This window comes from Vigna unguiculata, chromosome 4, assembly GCF_004118075.2.
Source record: "Vigna unguiculata cultivar IT97K-499-35 chromosome 4, ASM411807v1, whole genome shotgun sequence".
Classification (NCBI taxonomy): Eukaryota; Viridiplantae; Streptophyta; class Magnoliopsida; order Fabales; family Fabaceae; genus Vigna; species Vigna unguiculata.
The window spans coordinates 763,866-786,701 of NC_040282.1; the positions used below are offsets into that span (position 1 = coordinate 763,866).

At 28.4% G+C, this 22,836-nt stretch overlaps 2 protein-coding genes across 2 annotated transcripts; both read right to left on the reverse strand.

Annotated features, from left to right (window-relative positions):
- Positions 1 to 1,528: 1,528 nt before the first annotated feature.
- On the reverse strand, positions 1,529 to 4,038 carry LOC114182680 (aldehyde oxidase GLOX1-like). The gene is made up of 3 exons (XM_028069598.1): positions 3,505 to 4,038; positions 3,065 to 3,225; positions 1,529 to 2,881 (listed from the first exon to the last, which is right to left on the reverse strand). Exons 1-3 carry the CDS (start codon positions 3,967 to 3,969, stop codon positions 1,699 to 1,701), a joined length of 1,809 nt encoding a protein of 602 aa, XP_027925399.1. The 5' UTR covers positions 3,970 to 4,038; the 3' UTR covers positions 1,529 to 1,698.
- Positions 4,039 to 12,139: 8,101 nt separating this feature from the next.
- Positions 12,140 to 14,136, reverse strand: LOC114181565 (protein SPEAR3-like). Its single transcript, XM_028068049.1, has 5 exons — positions 13,755 to 14,136; positions 13,540 to 13,653; positions 12,788 to 12,855; positions 12,593 to 12,644; positions 12,140 to 12,490 (listed from the first exon to the last, which is right to left on the reverse strand). The coding sequence occupies exons 1-5, from the start codon at positions 13,983 to 13,985 to the stop codon at positions 12,371 to 12,373; spliced, it is 585 nt and encodes a 194-aa protein (XP_027923850.1). The 5' UTR covers positions 13,986 to 14,136; the 3' UTR covers positions 12,140 to 12,370.
- Positions 14,137 to 22,836: the final 8,700 nt, after the last annotated feature.

The window sequence follows — 22,836 nt, forward strand, 5'->3', positions numbered from 1 at the left end:
ATCCGGTGAAGTTGCTACTCATAATTTCTTTCCCTAAAAGAAAACAAAACCTTAATTCTAAATAAAGACGTGTTGGGATTTCTTTTATGAAGGACAAACAATGCAAGTGAGTCAACTGTGTCAAAATATATATGTACAAGTGATTTATATTAATTTTAACAATTTTATTTATATTTAATTTTGTATTTATATGCTACTGAACTTTAAATTTAATGGTAATTGAATATTTAATTTGGACATTAAGTTTATCATTAAATTTGATAGAATTTTGATTAAAGTAATTTGTATTATTCGAATACATACTTTACTCTAGCGAGTGCATTATAATGCTTAGTTTTTCTCTGCTGTTATGTTTTCAATTTATTTAGAACCATTACAAAAGTAAGAATAACATTATTTTTTTTATTTGATTAATAATGTTAATTGTTCATATTTGTTAGTAGAAAAGAATTGAATCGGTAACCTCTCAACCTCTATTACCATCTTTTCAAAACTCATGTAGTCAACTTTATATCTTTTAAATGTTAATGAGAAAAGTTTAACCCAAAAAATTTAAAATTTAACTTTTTCTAACATCCCTTCCAAAATTTATTACTAATAGTATGTTTGGATTGTAGTTAAAAAAAAGAGGAGTTTCAATTATAGAGTAGATTAATTTTTTATTTTTTATATTTTAATAAAAAAGAAGTAATAAAAAATAGTACTTTTTTTACCTTATTTAGTAGTTTATCAAATTTTGTCAATTTTTTTTATTAATGTACCATATAACCAAAAAAAAAAAGTAAATTTCTTTGAATGAAAACAAATCTCATCGAAGAGAAAAACACTATGATATTGTTTTGAAATCAATCGTTGTAATGAATGAAATGTAGAAAAAATGTTAAACTTTTGGTGTAACTTTTAATAATATGGTGATAGTTTGACACCTATACTCCAACTGGACATTCAAATAATACACGAATAAACATTTAGATTCTAAAATGAAAAAATAAACTAAGTCAATCTTATATCTTTGTGAGAGTGACATTATCATATTATTAATTTATATTTGTAATTAATTTCACTTGAGTCATAATTAGTTTTAATAATTTAAGTGAAAATCTTAGAATAGTATCATTTTAGTACATTTTTCTTGAAGTTAATAATATTTTTATTGCATAGTACTAATTAATATTCTACTTTCTTTATAGATAGTTTTACATTATAAGATATATATATATATATATATATATATATATATATATATATATATATATATTTACACAAGTGTTATTTTTTTATCAACAAAAAAAATTAATTATAGCATACAACAAAAATTTATACAAAGATTATACAAAGAGTCTGAATTGATCTTTGTTTACATAACCTCACATTGTTTGTCAAAACACACCCTTAATTCACGTATATGTAGAACTATGACTTATTCACCAACTTCAACACCACAAGTCTTGCTTATATATATATATATATATATATATATATATATATATATATATATATATATATATATATATATATAATACCTGTGGTGAAAAAGTTGAAAAACTCTTCAACTAAAATACTTAAACTTTTACAATACAAATGAAGAAGGGTGAGACAACACCACCACTTTCTTTTCCTCCATTTTTGGTTCTTCAAAAATATACGATTCTCTAGATATTAGAAACTACAAAAAAAAAAAAAAAATTCCATGTGTGTCTACGGAAGAATATTCACCCACATTCCCTCGCTAGGCACTCCACGGTGGACAACGAACAGCACGTAATATCCCGGAGGAGATACCTGAGGGAACGTCGGTGCCTTTACCGTAGCCTTGTAAGTTCCATCGGCGTTTTGAACAATGGTAGGTGCAAGAACCAATAGCCTCTGATTCATGGAGTAGCCATGAGTAGTGAAAGGAGGAAAGTACATGGTGAGTTTAACGTCTTTCGGGCCCAACTTCAGATTCACATCAGGCATCTTGAACACCGTGTCGAAGTTGTTTCCGTACGACAACCACTTCACAGAAGATTCCACGATAATTTTGGGTCTAACTGCAGCTAGGTTAGGGTCCAAGTAAGGAGGAGAGAATGCCTCAACCCTAGTTTCCGTTGGGAACTTATCCTTTTCCCTGTAAGTATCATGAGTGTTGCTACCAGCAACCCAGATTTTGCCGCTGGGAAGCACTGCAGAGGTTGAGTGATACATTCTAGCTATCTGGGTAGGGTTCAACACCTGAAACCTCTGACCCAGAGGCTTCTCCGGCGTATACAAAACCGGTGTGAAATTAGGATCATCAGCATCCCACCAGGCAGATGTTCCCTTCTGTGCGCCATTGATGAACAAGAGTTGTCCGTTGGGGAGGATAAGAAGATCCCCCATGGTTCTTCCCGAAGGCATTTCTTCACGTACCCACTTCGCGCTGCGTTTTGTGATGACCATTCTGTTGCAGTCTCTGAGAGCTGGGAGGAACTGTTTCGTTCTTTCAGCAATGTTGAAACTGTCGTGAGTGTTGCCGCCGCATACCATGACCTCAACGTGGACTCTGGCGCTGATCGTTTCAGCAGGGTCGATGATTATGGGGAGAATTGCAGACATGCCGGAAGCTGGGTAGTTTCGGGAACCTCCGGGGAGCACTGGAAAGATGCGAAGCACTTTGTTCTTCATAGGGTCGAGGAGGAGGGAGCGGTTATTCGCGAAGACGAAGAGATTGCCATCACTAGAGAGATGCACGAAAGGGTAAAGGTTGTTCTCATCAATGTCTGAGGTCTCGTAGAGGAACGGGAAAAAGTAGGGTTTTTCAGTGACTTGACCCTCCTTTGGAAAGAACTCATAGCTAAAAGATCTTCGTCCTCCCATCACTATGTACTCTCCATTGGAAAGAAGAGTTTGAGTTGCATACCTAACATGGAAGAGTGCAAAAACATGTCTTAAGGTAAAACACTGTAAAATTGAGATCAGATATCGGATACTTTAACCCATTTTCAACCTAACACTTCAATTATCATTAGATCATTAGATTATCGTGATTAAAGTAATAGATTAAAAGTAGGTCAAAAAAATAGGTTAAAATATAAAGACATACCATCTAGCCTCTCTCAATGTTTCAGGGTATTCCTTCCAGTCACAATTTTTGCAACCAAAGTAGTATCTAGAAGTTTTTCCTCCGTCGGCGAAACCACCGGCAACCAGTAGAGTACCATCAGCCGTAAGCCCGCCACATGAACACCATGGATCTGTCTTCACCTGCACCATGGTCAATTCTTAACATTTTTGGTAGTCTTTCATTTGAAAGTGTCATAAAAAAGGAAAAAGGATTCATCATGGTAAACATTACATCCAAGCTTAATTCAACCCTACAAATAATAACTCTTCATTACATCAAACAATTTATCAGTGTATGTAAGCATATTATTGCCCTTTTCTTTTAATATGATGAATTATATATTTGAATTAAACAACCTATGGAGAGGTAAACTTTTGTAACGAATGATAATGTGAGAAAAGAAGAAACATGGTACGAACCGTGAGTGCTCTAACTTGATTTGTGAGAATATTGTATTCCATTGCATGAGCAAAACAATCATCTACGTTTCGTTTAAGGTTTGCATCATGGAATTGAACACATGGCATTCCTGGTGGATAACGGAGTCTAGAGACACGATAAACAGTGGCATCATAGACATTGATGGTGTTATCAGGCATGAGTTGAATCTGCATGGCAGAAACACCCGAGTCCGGTGAAAGTAATTCCCAGCTTCCTAAGAAATTTGTTTCATAATTAGGTAAGCCACCACCATCCATGACAGCAGATTGTGCAGTGCCTGGCTGAGTGAAACGCTTCGTATACTGTGGATGTCCAGGAATCTTATGGAAAACCTTATTCGGTTTTTCTCTGTCTCTGTTCTTGTCTTCGTTCGCATTCACCACAAGGAACAAGACAGTGAGAAACAAAAGGACTTTGTAGAAACGTGTCATTGTTGGATCCATCACTGTGTTTGTTTGATTTTTTGAGCAACCTCAAGAGCTAGGGATGATGAACTAGATTCGACATGTAAGAACTCGGGTGTGCCTAATTTCTGTTCTAGGATCTATGTTTCTATCTAATAAACCTTCTTCATGCATGTGGTTTTTCCGATGACCATTGGTTCTTCAAGCATTTGCCAAAAGTAGTACATCAATTTTAGCCATTGGAGATAGCCTTATAATATATGGTAATTAGCATTTTTCTCTTCTAGCATTGGAATATAACACACGAGGTACAACACTCATTTTCTTTCTAACATTAAACATCTCCACTTTTAGATAATTGTGGTGAATATATCTCATGGACTATTATATATCAAGTCATTTAGGAAAAAAAATACTATATCAAGTAGGAATGGATTCATAAATCTGCCTAAGAGGAGGCCAACTATTTTTTTTTTCTTTTAAGTTATTTACATATCTAACTTTTAAGAATAAAAGTTGTTGTAAAATAGATTTCTATCACCATAATTTTAATTTTAGATGATATACTTATATATAATGGTAATAATAATTAAAAATAATAAAATAATTTTTCATCGACAATAACTAGTATGTAATTAAAAGAATGAAGTATTTAGAATGTTCCAATTTGTATAAAAAAGCAAAGGTATAATTAGTCGCATGATACTCAGTTTGGGACCAACTCTGTCTGAAAGGGACCTAATTGAAGCACTTTTTCAAAAGTTAAAATGCAATTGACACTTTTTTTAAACCGGGTACCTATTTGACACCCTAACCCCAAACTGGGTACTATACGACTAATTATACAAAAAACAAAATATATGTATAAAGGGAAAACTTCTAGCGTCAAAATCTACAATCCTACGCAATCAGAATCTTGAATAGATTAAGTTCATCTTTTGTTCTTCTTTTTGAACTTTTAAAAAATATGTTTGCAGTGATGTTAAAGAGATCAATATGAATCTTTGTACAATTAAGATTGTTAAGGTGAGTTTTGATCATTGATCAGAGTGTATATTATGTGTAGGTAGAACAACTTTTGTAAAGTAGAGTTTATGGAGCTTGTGAGAGTTGAACCTGTAACACCTTTTAGGAGTCTATTAACTTGTATTTTAATTTGATGAACTAATTGTGAAATTGTGATTTGTATAGTAAAATTGATCAGCTTGTGTTTGTTTTTCATTTAATCATGTTGATTTGTGAACTATGAATTGTGATTTTATTGATTGCAATATTGTTTTTGGGTTGCTTGGTTATTTGTGGAGCTTATTTGATTTTTCTAGGATTGTCCAATTTTATTTATCTTATGGTTATTTTGAATTAAAATTGCCCTATTCAAGTTAATTTGGGAGTCAAAACTCTAATGAGTGGTACCATAGAATCGTTGGGCACCACTCGTAAAACTCAAGTTAGTGAGCTCAAGGGGTCCAAGTTGTTGGGCGGTCCTTGGTCTTGTTGAGCGTTCACTTAACAATGAGGACTAGAGGATCTAGTTTTGGACGCCAAGTGGGGTGTTGGGTGCCACCTAGTTGATGCAATATTATTTATCTTTCAAAACTCTTGTTTTATTTTTCTCATAGAGGATTTGTAAAATACATTTTATATACTAATATCTTGATTTGTACTTTTTTATTAATTATGTAATTTTTTAAATTAGTAAGTTTAATCTACTAAGGTGTTACAAACACTAGGTATAAATGATTTTTTTTTAAAAGAGTTAAAGACTTTAATTCTATTTTAAATTTAAAATATAATTATTTTTAATAATAATATATTATATATCACAAATTTTTGCATTGAAATTTTAATTTCACACATTTTACTACAATTTTTTTTTCATTTTTTGTCATATTTAATTTATTTTTTTGTAAATATTGATGAAAATGTAATATTATATTTTCATTTCGTTATACATATTTATTATTAGATCGACAGAATACATATAAAAATATATAAAACATAAGATCAATCTAAATAATAAAATTTATAGAATATAATAATTTAAAGATAAAGTATACAATTAAAAGTTTTATAAAATAGAGTGAGATTAAATATTTAGCTTCTATATATACTTATAGTGTTATAGTTAGAAAGAATGGATTCTCTTCTTTTCAAAGAATGTATGACAAGATGGAGACATGATATAAAAATATATAAATAAAAGGGAAAAGATGAAGGTAGAATGTGATTATGTGAAAGTGTAGCTTTAATTAAGATTATTCCAAAACCTTTTTAGAAAGTAAAAACATAAAAGAAGAAACAAGAGGATGATGCACAATCCCTTTCTTATCTTTAAAAACAGTGTTCAGTTCACAATTTCACTGCGACATTAATTATTATTTCTATCGATATTTGTGAGATATTTTATCTTTTTTATTGCATATCCAATTGTTTTATGTTATCAACAAATATATGGATTAATATATCTCATGGTTTTGAGTTTCAATTGTATTTAATAATGCTCAATAATTAAAAGATGATTTATATTTGACTTAAATATTTTTCTGAAATAAAATTACCTGAAACATAAAAAAAAAAAATTGAATAGAAAATTTATAGTTGAAGATTGATTATTTTGTAATACATAATCAATTATATATATATATATATATATATATATATATATATATATATATATATGTACACTCCTTTTTATTTTATTCTTTAACTAACTATAATTTTAAACTAAAATAATTATTTTATCATCATATTTGCGATTTTTCATCTGCTTATCTATTCATACTAAAATTCAGAAGAAAAAAAAACATTTTTATCCATTAAATGATCATTAATTTAAATTTAATTATTTTCTAAATTAAAATAATTATTTGACGATCATATTTGCGACTTTTTCATCTGCTTATCCATACATACTAAAATTCAAAGAAGAAAAAAGATAAAAAAATTATTGAAATAGAAAGATCAAATCAAATGGTAGATTAATTAAACAAGGAGTTTAATAAAATATTAGTTTATAGAAAATGTATAGAAGGTGAAAGCACTAAAACAAAAACAAAAATGAAAGGACAAATCAATCTAAAATCGCTTAAAAGTAGTAAAAACAGAGCTTTAACATTCTATTTTAGTTTTTTTTTTAAAAAACACCTTTTAAAATAAATAATGACCAATTTAAAGCTTACTTATGACTTATTATATTTGCGTATTATTATTATTTTAACTTTTTTATTATATATAATAATTATTATATATGGGTTTCTTTAGACTATTATTAAGAGATTAAAAAATAAATTATCTAACGTCACGTGAAAGGAATTATATAAGAATATATGTTTACGTATTCCGATGAAAATAATTCTCCTTTTTAATTTCTTAACGACATTAATTTGATTAGTCGAATTAGTGTTGAAATTGATTTTAATTTTGTGAGTACTATCATTAACATGTAATTAATCCATGCTAAAATGAAAGAAAAAAGGATCACATTATTTAATTATAGATAGTTTTTATTTATTTTATAAATGATTTTTATTAATTTAATATTTTTTATTTATTTAATTTAAAAAATGTTTAAATTATAAAAAATATTTAAATTTTAAAAAATAGTTAAATTTTAAAAATAATTAAATTTTAACAAATTTAAATAAAACGGTAATTTATAGAATCAAAATAGAAAAAAAAATAACATAAAAGGAATCCCTTTTGTATATAAATGTAGATAAACTTCCAATAATATTAAAGAAACACTTAATAAAATTACACAGAACAATAAAATAATTAATTCATCTGGTTTTCTTATTTTCTCTTTTAAATTTTAGCAATGTATTACATTTATATTTACCATTAATGATTTTATAATAATTTATTAATCAAAGATTTACACCATTTAATTGAGTAAAACTTGAACAAAACTTCACTTTCTTCCATTTAAATCCGACCAATAAATCTATAATTAACAATTTGCTCAAATATTCTATATATGGTACATGTTTTTTTTTTATTTTTTTATAAGAGGTGAAAAATATAACTTTGTCAATTCTTATCTTAAAAATATAAATTTTAATTTTAAATATGATGAAATATCTTTATTGAATTCTTTCTTCTTGTCATACATGACCTATTTATTATTTAATACTTTCTTATTTTCATACTTTTTTTAAATGGTTAATTGTAGTAAAATTTTTCTTTTATATTTATATGTACATTTCCTTTTTATTATTGTTTTTATTTTATGATTTCAAATCCTTAAATCACAAGTAATTGAGTTTTAACTTTTAATATTATTTTCGGTTTTCAAATATTTACTTTGTATACTCTGAATTATTATTATTATTTCAATTATACTCTTTTTTTCTTTAATCTGAACTATTTATGTTTTTTATTTAAATAAAAAAAAACTTGTACAATGCATTAAATACTTAATAATACGTTACATGTGTAGTACGTTGAATCTTTGAAAAATAAAATAAAATTGTCATCCCATTTTTTTTCAATTATTGTCACAACAAAACCGTGAAGTTTAAGATTAAAGAAAACTTCAAATACTGTACTTAAACGGTTGGATTTGAGATATGACAAAAATAAAATTATGTTTATTACTATTTATTGTTATGTTTATTGATATCATACTATATTTTTTATTAAAATTAAATACTTATTATTATAATAGAGATTGTAGTAACGAAAAATAGGTTCCGTATGATTTTAATTTAAATTATTGTTGAATAAATCAATATATATATATATATATATATATATATATATATGTTTTTATTGAATAAAATTTAAAAGATTATTTTTTAAATTACACATAAATAGTGTATATAGAAACATGATAATCGAATCGATTGAAAGGAGAATTTTTAATAGTAAATATTAACTTTAAATTATGAATAAGAAATTCCTTCTAAGAACTAGTATGACTTTTCTTATAATTTATATTGTCATGTAATTATAACAAGTTGTTTATTATATTTTGATATCGGACATCTAATGTTTCGTGATGTTGATTGAATGATTATTGGATATGATTAAATTATGGTAGGATTAGTGGTTAATCAAGAAATGATCTATCAATTCTTTGTAATTAATTTAAGCTCTATAGAAGACTTTGACCAGGGATATGAATGAAAGAATAAAGGAATTTCTTAAATCATTCATTATATGTTAACTTATTAGAATTTGACAATTATACCATATACTAGAATTAACTTATAGATGTAAAGATGAAAAGAAATAATATATTAACCTTCTAATGATTTTCAAATAAAAGATCCTTCATGAGTAACCACTTCACAGAAACACGGTCTTCAAAATCTTTTTTTCTAAAATGTCTTTCGTTAGATTATTCACAGAATATGGAGTTCACGAACCAAGAATTAGCAGAACATGATCAATCAAATCAGTTAGATTAGAGGTATATACATCTCATGCGTGAGACTGATCAACTGAACATGATCAATCAAATCAGTTAGAGGTATATACATCTCATGCGTGGGACTAGACATTAATGGTTAGTCCAATAACGGCCCGATAGGGGTGAAACTATATGTCTAACAAACACAATAAATATCTTTAGGATAAACTTTAACCATGACCCTGATACCATATTAGGAAATGAACTTTAAGCCTAATTCAACCCCACAAAATCAGCTTATAATTACATCAAATTATCTTATCTTTAGTCGATGTAGGACTTCCAACAAAATACATAATTTACCTAAAATAGATGATTTTTGCGGTATGCATTCAAAAGTGATTTTTTATCCTTCTATACTCCTCTCCTTGCAATTTCATTGAAATTGTTGTCCACATTTTTTATTTATATATCTGTTGAAAAAGTATATATTTTGATGTGAAAGCAAAATTGAAGTAGAGATTCTTTGAGAATTATGTGCAAGATATGCACAGAATCAGAATGGAGTTAGCACTAATAATCAATTGGAAGATACATAGCCTTTTATGATCATTCATGTTTGATATCTAATAGGATCCACTTCCACTCATCATCTCTATTAACTATTTTGTCTGCATTACTCTTTTCACTGATTGACATTAATACAGCTGTTTTTCCATCATTTGCCTCTACAAATTCATTCATTCATAGCTTTAACACTCTGGACATATATGTTACCTCGTTACGGAAATATTCTAAAAGTAGCTTTCTTTAATATCCATTCATCTCAACCTATAAACAACATGCACAGTGTTCATTCTGTTTTTGCTCATAAAAGAAAGAAAATAAAACAACGGTGTTCAAACTTTTTCTGCACAATCCAGCTTGGCTATCACCAATTATAGAGTGAAAAATGTTATGTGTCTTCATTATTAAGGTTATTGTTTGTGTTAGTCAAAATTGTGTCAAAAATAAGAGACACTTGTTAAAGTCATAATCTAGCAGATCAAGAAAGTAACCAGATTAAGAAACTTTTTAACAGTTCATGTGTATACCAAAACTTCCCTATTTGTCAAAGATCTTGAACTTAACCGTTGATTAACTTCCATTCTGCACGTGCCATCTCCAAAGACTTTTCTTGCTTGATGTGTTTTCTATTTTCATTGCCTAATCTTTGTCACTTTCACACGTGAGAAACGGATTTCTCACTGGCTGCTTGGAGCAGACTTTTTTATGAGAGATAAATGAGAATCTTTGACAAAGAACTATTGTTATTATCTTCACTTTTTTTTTTTTTTTTGAATAACATCACTATTCATCATCATTAATGAAAGAAGAAGTTCATTATTCAACACACACACAATATACTCAAACTATATAGTTTTAAATTTTCGACCTTCATGCAAATACTATAAGAAAATATTTCATTAATAACCAATTTTAGTAATCAAAAGTCGTTAGTTACTATAATAATCAATTTATATACCAATTTACAAAAATAAAAAGGTATTGATTACTAAAATAATCACTATTATAAATAAAAAATTATAATTGGTCTCTAAATTTTGTTACTAAAAAAAATTGATCATTAAACATTAACTATTAAGGTTTTTTCTACCAAAGAAATTTATTTCTAGATTAGTCTCTAATTAATTAGTGACTAATTTAACGACCAATTTTAAATTTTTATTCATAATAATGACTATTTTAGTAATAAATTATTTTTTATTTTATAAATTAGTATCTGAATTGGTCACTGTAATGACTAACAACTTTTTTAATCACTAAAATTGGTTATTAATGACATTTTTTTTTGTAATGAAAGCTAATAAAGTTCATTCTTCATGAAATATGAGATTTTTTCTTTCTCTTAAGCACATAAAAAACAATTTTATTTTATATGTAAACAAATATATGAAACAAAAACACCTTTCTTAATTACCAACAACATTAATATTGATTTTGTTCTTATTCAGAAATCGGTGATTCTGACGATAGGGAACAAAGGGCCAAAGCCACCCTGTCCCAATGAAACTCCACCACCACTCACAGATTATAAAACCAAGAAGAAAAATATTTTTTGCATATTTAGTTTAGATTTTGTCTCACTTGAGTTAAAGCGAAAAGTATTTTGATTTGATTAAATTTCTATACATTTCATGTTGTACTTGCATAACATAAGCTTTTTCATCGGCATGGCTACTAAAATGGCATAGCTCAGCTGTACTTTGATAAAGTTCTCACGAAATCCACTTTTTGCACAGTAATTTGCTAATATTTTAATCTTGGTAAAGGTTTAATGTATGTTCATTACTCAAGTCTTTATGTAACTCACAAGGAGCTTCTTAAGTAACTAAATTTGAGCATAATTAGAGACTATGAGACTCTCAATTATAAACAAAATTTAGTTTATAGAGAAATTATTTGACCTTTTTTTTTATCTTATTTTCTTCTTTTACAACTATTTGAGAAAACAAAAAAGTGTCCAACTACTTCACAACATGTGTTTGTTAAGATACACATGTTAAGATATTTGTAAGAGAATCTTAATATCTTAAGTGGTTGATTTTGATTTAATAATGCTACAGTATGATGTTCTTAAACATAAAATTGAAACAAAAGTAGTTTTGGATGACCTTTCTACTCAACATGCATCCAAATTAACATTGTCGAAGAAAAGAAAATGAAGAAGATATATTCAATTCCGTATGATCTTTTCATGATCATTTCAGTAGCATTTGTCACATATGGAGCCTTGAATTCATGAAAGATTCCAAACTAAGAGAAACAAAAATCAAATAAAATAAGAGCTATAGCTATCAGAAAAAGAACTTCTCTTGAGTTTCTTTGATGATTTACGTTAAAAGAGAAGTTTAAATTTGCATTGCTTTTATGCAAAGAGTAGTCAATATCTATATCTTCCATGAAACAAGAGTATGAAACTTTAAAACAAACACATTGGCTTGTTCATGTGCTTTTTCAATTCATAATTGTAAACAAAAGCATTACAATTACTAGAATTTTTTCACTCTTTCCTGTGGCAGCAGATCAAAGAGATAGTCTTAGCTCCAAATCTGGTTCTTGAGTGTCACTTGATTCAGAGTTCTGACTGCTTCCACCCACTGAACCACTTCTACGCTTCTTGGTATCTATGTGTTGTTGTGAGTCCTATATCATTATTCAAACCAAACCACCATAATGAAGATCATTGTGAATTCAATGATGGATTCTCTATGATTACAATATCAATGAGATATAAATGTTGCTTACATATAGGTTAAGTAAAGGTCTCGTTTGAGCAGTGGAATTGCCATGTTCCCATCTGGTTTTGCAACAAACAGTTTAACATATAGTCTAGAAATTCTTCAAGTAATAAAAAAGAATAGAACAAAAATCCAACAACATTTGCAGTTTAGTCATATGAATCAAAAGGGTCTATATAATAGGTTTGAAAAGTTGAAGTACCTTGCAGTATTAGTTGGCTGAGAATCTCCATATCTAATGCTTGTTCTTTCATACTCGGGTAGGGACATCTGCAGAGACAAAAAACAGTGTTGTCCAATTTCAAGATCCACGATCCAAACTCACTCTTTCAACATTTATATATATATATATGTATATGTTTGTGTGTTACTACTACACTCTCACATGGACATGTTGGAAGCAGCAGAAGAATTATTACTTGTACAACATTAGATGTGAAAGTAATCAGCAAAACTGTAACGACAAAGATGATTTTGTTTGAATGACATTTTTTTGGTTCTTCTGATAACTTTTTGTAGCCCCAGATGCTTTTCAATTAGCAGAACACCCCAACACAACCACACAACTACACAACTACACATCTACACAACCCTAATTACCACTAACCTTGCACTGTCATATTCAACCAAACATATATATATATATATATATAAGGAGAAAATTAATTCAGATTCAAAGGGAAGATTGCTAGGGTTATGCAATGGTAATTAGAGAAATAAAGCATCTTGATCAAATTGCTTTGGGGACAATTTGACATATATCTATTTGTTTTCTGTAGTAGTTACTGAAAATTATGAAAAAGTGTGTGTGGCTGTAGTAGTGGAAGATGTTCACTGATAAAAGAGAAAAGAAAACCGAAAAGGAATAAGTTAAACACATGTGAACAAATAAAGCTAAGTGTAAAATGAATTGGGATCGGTTGAAGAAAAGGCAAAAACTATACACATACATACCACAATGTTGTGTTGAAAGCCATAGGAAGCTGAGTACGAGGTAGATGAAGAGGAGTAAGAAAAAGATGATGAAGATGGTAGCGATGAATAGGGTGTTTGCAGCGTTGGATCTTCCTGCATGTTGACCAGGATCAATGAACAAAACCCTCCGAATCCAAGCCAAAAAGAGTGGCAGTTTTTGAGAGTTTTTGAGAGAGAAGAAAAAAGGGTCTTACATTGGTGAAGTTAGAAGGGTAAGGAGCGTGCAGAGGAGGATGATAAGCACCACCACAACCCATTTGGCCATGTAATCTGATTTTCTCCAATTGAGCAACTCCTAATCCTCTCTGTGGTTGCTTTGGCTTCTCTTGATTGTTCTTCTTCCCTTTCCTTGAAGAAGAAGAAGAAGAAGAACCACTCACTCTTTCATTTCCCATGTTTGCTTCTCCGAAATAACTTCCATCCATGCTTCTTTCTCTTCTCCTTTTTTCTGGCAAAAAAAATGGTTCCAGCACTTAATTTCTGGGTGAGAAATCAGAGATCTCGTGTGGTCTCTTTTAAGCTTCTAGCAAAACTGAGGAATAATTGCATCGCTGGATCAGATTGTGTATAGATTTCAATGTTAAGTTATATATATACGCCTAGATTCTATGCTCCTTATCTCTCCTTTCTCTACCCTTCAACTTCATTTTTTTAACGCAATAATGATTACATTTTTTATTAGTTTTCTGCCCCATTTGTTATACGGACTTTGGAGACTATCTCTGAAAGCGATTGTCTCCCATTAAAAATGTTAAATAAAGCTGTATTGGAAGACTCTACGTAGCCACGCGCCACAAGGTTGGCTGCAAATTATCTATGCACATTTTCTATTCACATCTTTCTTTAATATTCTCCATAAAATAATACACCTCTCATTGAATATTCCAATATTTTCTTTTCCTCACTGGTACAACGATGTTTTTCGGGTTAAATATGTTTTTTTTTCTTTATCTTTCGGTAAATTTTAGAATTAGTCCATTTCGAAACTTTAGATTAATTTAGTCATTCATATTTCAAAATACATAGATTTAATCTTTTTAATCAAATTTTATTAAGTTTATTTGACATTTCAAGTGCATTTTATAATAGTATTTGATTTAACAATAAAATAAAAATGTGTCAAACAATATAAACAATTCAAATACAATCCTGAGATGCGTACGAAACATCAAATAAACCTAACAAAATTTGATTAAAAAGACTAAATCCACGTATTTCGAAAGATAAAAGACTAAATTGATACAAAGTTTCAAAATAAACTAATTTCAAAATTCATTGAAAGTTAACAGACAAAACACATATCTAACCCATGTTTTTTCTCAATGTTAATTAATAAACCGTAATATATCTACGCATAGTAATAAAAGATGAAGGGTTATAGACTACGGTTGTTATAGTCTATAATTAAATATAGACTATGATTCTATTAAAATAACCGTAGTCTATTGCATAAGTAATTTAAAAAATGTTACAGTATTTTGATATGTTACGTCTTTCTTATGACTGTGTAACTTATGCGATTTTTGTAGTCTAGATGTTTGTTTAAAGTTTCTTTGTAATAAAGAATTGATTAGTGTGTGCTACGCTATATATGGAGAGGATGATGATGAGGTTGGCACTTCTGAGTCTCTTCAGCAATCAGCATATATAGCCTCCTTCTAAAGTGGCACGTAGGTCATTAATTTATTGTGTTTGATTCTTCTCTACTTGATGGGTATTTTTAGGGCCCTTTTATTATATTTTGATTACACTGATCAAAGTAGATTACAAAGCTTTGTGCACCAGCAAAAAAATATATATAAAAAGATAACAGAGCCTTAAGTAGGTTCCACTCTGCATGTGGTTTCCTAGTTCTCGGTCAATTTGTCTCAGCTGATAGTACCCTAAAGGGCCTTCCCTGAAAAGCACCAGCTGTAAAATTCCATATAATTACTAACTTATTGAGAAGGGAAAGTAATTAATAAATCATATCATCACACACAATCTTCTGATATATGTGTGTGTTTCAAATCTCAAAAATCTGAAAAATGTTTTCTTTTTCTGCAGTTTTACAACAGTTAACTTCTGATACACCGAAAGACACTGACATTCTTTTGACATCACTCTATTTTTTATTACCATTCACTACGAGTCAAATGATCATCAAATAATGTCAAACAACATTTTTCCTACGGTGAATAACCAATCCACCGAGTTAATTATATATGTTATCTTGATCTAAATCTGATAAAAGTAATAACAAATGAAAGGGTACATGAAGATTGAGATAGCTGAAACAATGTAGAAGTTGATGAGATTATAATAATAATGGGGTTATAATTAATTGTTTAGAGAGATAGGAAATGATGTAACTGAACTGTTTCACGCATGGTTTGTGGGTCATATTTTATGAGTTGTTTGTGTTGTGGAAAGTTAGAATATCCTTGAATTTGTTAGCCAGACATGTGAACCCATATATACAAATTACAAGAAACCCCACAAACCCCACCAAAAGTATGCTATTTGTTGCTTAAGCAGATGACAGATTTATAAACATTTACAAAGTGTTGTGTTATGGTTAATAAAGAGAAAAATGTGACTTTGTTGCTTTACGTTATTTGGGGATCTGCTTCCTTCTCTTTACTTTCTTTGCCTTTTCATTCTTCATCTTCTTCTAATCTTCTAATCTTCTAATCTTCTTGGGGGCTGATGGAATTGCTGACCTAAAAGCCACTGATTATTCTTTTTACTTTGTTTTTTATCCTCCATTTGCTGCATCCACTTAGAACTAATTGGTTGCAACTTCAGAATTGTTGACAATCAGATTGAACTATATACCTATCTGGGACCTCTACTCATTTCAATATTCAGTTTTCTCTTTACAATTACCATCAAACTTTGTTCTTGATGTTAACCTTTTTGTTTATGTTGTTAATGCATAGATTCAAACCAGGTCATAGTTTTCTTTTTCTTTGAGGATACCGAGAAACTATGATATACCGATATTTCAATTTGAATCACTTATTTATCATATATAATATTTTATCGATATTATCAATTAAGTATCTGATCTATAAAGAAGTAATACTTTTATGACGATAATAATTTAATTTTTTATTTTGATGATATTTAATATATATGATTTTAATTTGGATTCACGTAATAATAATAATAATAATAATAATAATATAATATTTATCATGTATCTTTAACAATTTTGATACATTTTTTCAATATACATAAGTTAGTACTGTATCTTATTTATTTAAAATAAACTTATTGGTGTATCATATCTGATATATATGTCGTATCCGTGATAAACATAGCTTTTGTTTTACTAAACCGTGGTAGCTATATTAGAACTCATCTTTTTTTTGTTAAGTTTACTTAACATTTCAAATGCGTTTCAAAATAGTATTTGACTTGACACTAAAGCAAAAATGTGTCAAACAGAATAAACAATTCAAATATAATCTTGAAATGTGTACGAAACATCAAATAAACCTAACAAAATTTTATTGAAAAAAACTAAATTTATGTATTTTGAAAGATGAATAACTAAATTGGTCCAAAGTTTCGAAATGAACTAATTCCAAAATTTACTTAGAATTACGGGACCAAAAACATATTTAACCCAAAAAATTACTAAGACTTCTTTCTGTATTGATCCAATTATAGTGACTTAAAGTGCTTTCTGTTAATAATTTAATAATCTGGCATTTGAAAGGAAGAATCAATGATCCTTTCACATTGTTAAAGCTCAAAAAATCAGTTTATGCAACAAAAGTCACTAATTGACACAGATCAAACCCTATTGGATATACTGTGTATTGAATTGCGTAAACAATTTGAGGAAAGAAAAATTATCTTTGGCATTCAATATGCAAAATTTAAAAGCCAGCCAAAGTCAACAAACGCAAGTTTCTTATTCCCGTTTAGTCAAATTTTATCAGCTACAGTTTAGGTTCCTGTAATTATGTCAATATAAAAATGTTTTGTCACGTTTTAAAAATAAAAGTATTTCGTTATAGAATGACATTAATTAATTAAGTTTGAATAAATATAATAATAGGCCTAATATTGGTGTAGCACATCGTAACCATGTAACTTAATAAAAATTGTTTAAATTAAACATTACTTGAAAGTCAGTTACTTAAAAAAAAACGAATTGTTATAAAAAAAGAAGCATTATTTGTTAACGAATGAAAAAGTGTGTAAAATATGTTCTATATTACTAACAATAAAATTATGTTAGAATAATGTGCTATATTATTAATTATTAAGAAAAATACGCCATTAGAGTAAATTACTGGCAGACAATTAATGTATTATAGACCCACATAATTAGTAACGAGTACACTATTATTATCAGAAGTTGAAACAAAATTATTGATAAAAAAATTGAAACAAAATTGATATTATCAAGGATCAAAATATGTTAGTAATGTTCAAAATTGGTTAATAAAACTCTTATTGGTAAAAATTTATCGAATGAAAAAAAATTTATTAATAATGTCTATCGATAATTATCAACGAATTTTTAAGATTTTGTTGGTAAAATCTATCGATAAACATCACAATTTTATTCATTTTCTTCTTACTCCATCATTCTTCCTCTTTCATATCCATTTACAACGATGGTAAAAATGAATAGAACTCACATTTTGATTCCACTCCAATATAATTTCCTCCACCCATCAAACATCATCACCATTCAACTCTAGAACTCCTCATTTCTTCATCATTCTCCACTCAATGCAATTCTCTTAACCAATATATCTCTAACACAACTTTAATATTTACACCACAAGTTCACCGGTCTTCATTCCTTAGAGATAAGTTATAAACCTTAATGTGAAAATATTAATCCATTATTTCTTGTTACAGAAGATTTGTATAAATGTTTAGAATGACCAAAAGAAATAAAATTATGTTTAGAATCATATTTCTAAGTTGTTCAACCATGGAAATCAAGTTCTAAAAATATTTTCCAATGTTTAGATACAACAAAAACAAATAACCAACCATGCAATATGAAACAAAAACAAATCACCGATCATACTATTTTAACTCAATTCAAATATATTTAATGTGCGAATTAAATGAAGAAAGTTGAGTTTGATATATTTAAAAGAATAATTAAATATGTTTTTGGTCCTTCAGGTGTAAGTGAAATCTGGAATTAGTTAATCTTCAAAACATTTGACCAATTTAGTTCTTCATCTTTAAAAATACGTGAATTTAGTCATTTGACAAATTTTTATTAAGTTGATCTGACGTTTCAAGCGCATTTTATGACAATATTTGAATTATTTACACTGTTTGATATATTTTCGCTTCAATGTTAATTCAAATATTATCATAAAATACGTTTAAAATGTCAAATAAAGTTAACAAAATTTTGTAAGAATGATTAAATCCACGCATATATAAAAATGAATGACTAAATTGATATAAAATATCGAAGATAAACTAATTTCAAAATTTACTAAAACTTGAAGGATAAAAACATATTTAACCCTTAAAAGAATTTATCTGTTAAAATTTCGACAAAAGCGAATTAGAATTTTGACACCTTTTTAACAGTCTACGGTAAAAATTTTCTAACTTTTTTGACTAAGTTTTAATCTTGGACTAATTCTTCAACAATAACAAATCTTGAATCACTTAGTCAAATATAATATGGTTTCAACAAGGATCATTATTTTGTATTGCGCGTGATACTAAGCATTAAGATAATCACAGTCTACTCAGCCATGATTTATTAACGGAAAACGTATTCAATCAAATCATGAAACAGGTGATTCAATTTTTTTAATTCCTCCCACTCTGCTTTTTCGCATATCATAATAATTTCATTTCTCAAACTTCTAATACATTTATGACACGTACGTACCCAGTTTCTAAAATCATGTTCAGGTGTCATTAAAAAAATACTTTCTTTTTTTCTCATCACAATTAATAAATTGGTTGGGTAAAGACACAATCTTGCGTCTCTTTCACTCGTTTACGTTTCAAGGTTTGATTTATAGCTCTAAGGGATAACAAAGAATAATAAATATTACACATTTATTAATTTTGAATTTTGAATAGTATTCATCCATGGAACTTGCTTCTGATTCAAGATGTTGAATGCATGCTTCATTAATTTCACTTTCACATTTACTATTTATTTGAACAAACATACATAAGCTTTAACTTTTACACGTAACGTGGGATCACACGTGTAAAACGTGGGAGGGGAGGGGAGGGGTAAGACAGGAAAAACCAATAGCTTATATATACTTTTTTTTATTTGGCCATACTCTTGAACATAGTTTTTAGTTTTTGTCTCATGAGTTGGAGATTTAAAGTTAATACCTTTTTGTTTTTGAACAATTTAAAAATTAATTGAAAGTTATAATTTTTTTTATAGTGTTTAAGCTGCTTTATGGGCTAATACTTTTGTTTACAACAGGATCAATACAATGTACTAATTTGGTACGAAAGCTATGAAAGTAAACTTTCACGAGATATGGAAAAAAATATGGCCGTCTGAATACCGATAAAAAAGTTATTAAACTTATTTACTAAATTGAAGTCATTGACAATTTTGTTTTAATTTTATATTTTAATTTTATTGAAGTTGTATCAATTTAATATAATACAATGTATTATGATATAAAATGAAGTAATATCAATTTGGTATGACTTTCGGTATTTTGTAATTTTCTTTTTAAATTTTAGTTAAAGTTGTATGATACAACTTTACCTTATTGAGTCAAAGTTGTGTCAAATTGAGATTATTTATTCACAATGAAATCGTATAAGATTGATATAATTTCTTCATTTTTGTAATTTTTTTCTAAAACTTGTATCATTTTAATAATTTTGAAAAATATTTTATAGTGTTTTTGTCCTTAACATGTCCTGGTTAATAAAAAGTACTCCCAATACTTTTTAAGAAAACAATCCAACTCTACACTATCACAATGCTTTTTATGTTTGACATTTTTTACTTTTTAATAATCTGATTTTTTAATGGGTGACACAAATATTTACATCGAACAAAATCTCTGACACACTAACACAAAAAATTCATTTTATGTCTGTGATTTTATGTCTGACCCACTAGAAGCAGACATAAAAAATGATAAGTGGCAAACTTGTAAATAAATTATCAATTGCTTACATATGACGCTTGACATAAATTTACGTCTGACTACAATGCGTCAGACATAAATTTACGTCCAGTTTTTAGTCGGATGTAAATTTACGACTACCGTTACTACGTCTGACCTGAACCAGACGAGAACAGAAAAAAGCGTTGGACGTAAAAGACTTTTTTTGTGTTAGTGACATAAATTTACATCGAATCTTATAATATTTGATGTTGATGTTTTTTTCTTTTATTTTCAAAAGAAATCGAATTTGGCTTAAAAGCAAAACCTTATATTTAGAAAAATATCAATTCCAATGACTTTATTCTACATACATAAAACACAAATGACAACAATGTGTAAAATAAGAGTGAATGACAATGGATATATATAATGCATTCTCATTATTAAGATTCCAAAAACAACCACAAAAATATAAAGCACATACTTCAATGACACACTTTACTGACAAAACTTAAATACAATTGGAGTAACCACCACAAAAAACTCATTAGCAACAAAAGGAGACATTCTTGAGTTCTCCAAAAGCAATCATAATTTCAATGTGAATAAAATAGAGATTTAGACAACTGAAATCAATATAGAATACAAATGCAATCGGACAAAACCGCTCCATATGTTACAAAAAATGAAGAAAGGGGCTTTTTTGGTCATGGAATTTCTACCACACTAAAGATCATCGTTGAAGAAGATAGAAACTACACATTAGGTTTTTGGAAAAGAAAAAGTGAAGAAAAATTGCTTACAACATTTTAAAAACTCATTTACATTGGACCCCTTGTGATCAGATGAACCCCTAGACCCCTAATGTAAAAACGAATTTTTATGTCTAACCACAAAAGATCATATATAATAAAAGTTATTATTATTTACATAGGACCATTTAGGTCAGACATAAAAAAATTGTTCTTATTTACAAAAGTATCACCATACTTTTTTAACATCTGATTTTTTGTATTAAAAAGTTAAATCATGTAACATAATTAATCTATTTTCCATTAGTTAATAGAAAATTTGATGATATTATATAAATATCTTGACTATAATATATATATATATATATAAAATTCTTGTTAGTTTTTATTCAACGTGAAACTCTCCAACTTGTCTCCAATAACATTCACAATTTTTTATTATCAGCAATAACCTTCATAATTAATCAAGTAGTTAATTTGTTTGTCTTGATTAATGAACTTCTAACGAACACAAATTGCCTCGTTGTGTAACCCTAATTTTGAATCCTTCAAAAGCAAAAGCAAAAGAAAAGAAGCAACCTTATTGAAGATAATGATCATATGAACAAAGTGGAGAAGAAAACATGGGATTATGTTGATGGGTTTTGATTGTCTGTTAGAAACAGAGCTAAGAGATTTTGTGGTGATGTGTAAGAAATAGGAAAAGAAAGACAAAAGGAAGTGGAAAGAGATGTAGGGAATATATGGTATCTACTGTAGATTTGTGGGCACATGCAAACCCTTACTCCACAGCAAAATCATCCCTTACAAATTGCACTATATTAATTTCAAATCCACACAAATCACCCAATCTCTTATTATATCAGATTCTCATTTCTTTTCTCAGATTACACACACTGGGACTTGTGCCTACCTCTCATCATGCTCAAGGCAACACTTTAACTATTCATTTAACACCATAACCCTCAACGATTCAATTTTGCACCCTTTTGACTCTTACCAATGTATGTCATATTTTTATAAAGGCTTAAATATACATTTGGTCCCTGTTTTTGTTGATTTTATTCAATTTGGTCCCTATTTTCGTTTTATGTTCAATTAGGTCCTCATTTTCGTCAAATTGTGGTTAATTTGGTCCTTTTCACTAACGGTGTTTAAATAGTTAACATTTTTGAACAATACATGCCACGTGTCAGCTCCTGGTTTTTTTGATTTTTTTTAATTTTTTTTAATTTTTTTTAATTTTTTTTTAATTTTTTAAAATTTTTAATTTTTTTTTAAAATTTTTTTTAAATTTTTTAATTTCAAAAAAAGTGTCCACGTGTCAAGTCACAATTGTGCCACGTGTCAATGCTAGTGCCACGTGTCGATTTCTGATAATATTATTTTTTTTTTCAATTTAGTCCCTATATTCGTTATTTTTGTTCAATTCAGTCCTTATA